The sequence below is a fragment of the Canis lupus genome, chromosome 18, assembly GCF_003254725.2.
Source record: "Canis lupus dingo isolate Sandy chromosome 18, ASM325472v2, whole genome shotgun sequence".
In the NCBI taxonomy this organism is placed as follows: domain Eukaryota; kingdom Metazoa; phylum Chordata; class Mammalia; order Carnivora; family Canidae; genus Canis; species Canis lupus.
In genome coordinates, this window is record NC_064260.1 from 40330756 (window position 1) to 40333109 (window position 2354).

Sequence of the window (2354 nt, forward strand, 5' to 3'; positions counted from 1 at the left end):
AATAAATTTCATGTTAGAATGGACCAGTTGACTGAAAGTTCACTGCTAAAATTTTGTTTGTTTCTCTTGTTCTCTTTCTCTTTCTCTCTCTCTCTCTCTCTCTCTCTCTCCCTCCCTCTCTCTCTGTTTTAGGTTTCATTAAGGAAAACACTATCAAATGCTCTGCATCATTCCTTGAATATTCAGAATATTTAATAGAAGATACTTGTTAACTTAATTCCCAGGTTGAAGTAATGTGAAAGCGGAATATGTAAATCATACATAAATTTTCCCCATTTTGCATCATTCTACCCTAACAGGTCCTTGACATAAAATGAAGAAAGATATTCAGCTCAGAAGATACCTTCTCAAACCAAACCTCATAAATTAATGTTTATTATGCCTGAAGAATCAGGTACTCTTTCATTGTAGATATATTATATTATTTCCATAAGCAATCAGGTGAATAGATTGTGAATAAATATCATGATTTCCACTTTATTCAGAAGAATACAAAGGGATTATAAAATGGAACGTGGCACTTCCATAATCAAGTATATAAATTTGACCTCCAAATTCATTTCATAATATTTTTTTCTTTGCAGATTATATCTAATTTGCATTTTCTTCACTTTGCCTGAAATAATGCAGCAAAATAACAGCGTAACAGAGTTCATACTATTAGGACTAACCCAAGACCCTATCAGACAGAAAATGATATTTGTAATCTTCTCCATTTTTTATGTGGGAACTGTGGTTGGGAATTTGCTTATTATTGTGACCATCAAGTCTAGCCGGACACTTGGGAGCCCCATGTACTTTTTCCTATTTTATTTGTCCCTTGCTGATTCCTGCTTTTCAACTTCCACAGCCCCCAGACTAATTGTGGATTCACTCTCTGCAAAAAAAATCATAACTTACAATGAGTGCATGACTCAAGTCTTTGCACTACATTTATTTGGCTGCATGGAGATCTTTGTCCTCATCCTCATGGCCGTTGATCGCTATGTGGCCATCTGTATGCCTTTACGTTACCCAACCATCATGAGACGGCAGGTCTGCACCATCCTAATTGTTCTGGCATGGATTGGATCTTTTATCCATTCTATAGCCCAGATTATCCTGGCTTTGAGATTGCCCTTCTGTGGACCCAATTTGATTGATCATTACTGCTGTGATTTGCAGCCCTTGCTGAAACTTGCTTGCATGGACACTTATAAGATCAACCTATTGTTGGTGTCTAATAGTGGGGCCATTTGCTCAAGCAGTTTTGTGATTCTGATGATCTCCTATATTGTCATCTTGCATTCTCTGCGAAACCACAGTGCGGAAGGGAAGAAAAAAGCTCTCTCTACTTGTACTTCTCACATCATTGTAGTAATCTTATTCTTTGGTCCATGTATATTCATTTATACACGCCCCCCAACTACTTTCCCCATGGACAAGATGGTGGCCGTATTTTATACTATTGGGACACCTTTTCTCAATCCACTTATCTACACACTGAGGAATGCAGAAGTGAAAAATGCCATGAAAAAGCTATGGCATATCAAAATTACCTCAGAAAGCAAAAAATGAATTGAGGACTTTGGTAGATACTTAATCTGTGGAAATATCAAATATGATGGAGTATATCCTGACTTTCCTGAAGAACTCTTCTACATTACACAAAATTTCCTTACTTTTTCTCTGTACTTCTGCCCTCAAACTAGTGGCTTCCTTCATATTGTCACCAGGCATTCTTTCTTTTCCTGAACGCTTAATTTTGACATTGCTGATTGTGAAATACTCCTCACATCTCAGTCTACACTTTGGTTGATAAGAAGAAAGATATTTATACAATAACAACTGTTCAAACAGTGAGTACCCATAAATAAAGTATAGTCTGTTCTCTATGATTTGTAATTACTTCTATAGCACATTTCAAATAAGGTATCCTGCTATCTTTTGAACACTTTCAGGGCAAATGAACTAACTTTATGTGTTAAGAAGTTCTTTTCATTATATATTTATATAATGATATCATTAGTTATATCATCAGTTTATCTTTAAAAAGTTCCATACCAGTGGAGTAAAAGAATGTACCAGAGGCATTCAGAGATACTCACTTGGCTTCTGTGGTCAATGGGGCTAGACACAATCTACTTTTGCAGTAGGAAGCCACTTTCTATGTTTGTACTTTCTTAGCAAAGGTGTAGTATCTATTCTAAGTTAGACTTGCCAATTGAATTTTGATGCATATAGTGAGCAGAGCAGATTAGCAGCCATACATTGAATATGTACATACCAGAGGTTGTATTATGAACTTTTAAAATTCATTGATTTCAGAGAACCAAAATACTAATTCAAAGACATATATGCACCCCAATGTTTAT

The 2354-nt window shown here is 35.7% G+C and overlaps 1 protein-coding gene across 1 annotated transcript; it reads left to right on the forward strand.

The window, feature by feature from the left end:
• The first annotated feature begins 624 nt into the window (after window positions 1–624).
• On the forward strand, window positions 625–1557 carry LOC112663636 (olfactory receptor 4C11). Its single transcript, XM_025452704.1, has one exon. The coding sequence runs from the start codon at window positions 625–627 to the stop codon at window positions 1555–1557; it is 933 nt and encodes a 310-aa protein (XP_025308489.1).
• Window positions 1558–2354: the final 797 nt, after the last annotated feature.

Bases quoted from the DNA above. Each gene is read 5' to 3' on its own strand.
- LOC112663636 (XM_025452704.1), top strand. From the start codon at position 625: ATGCAGCAAAATAACAGCGTAACAGAGTTCATACTATTAGGACTAACC.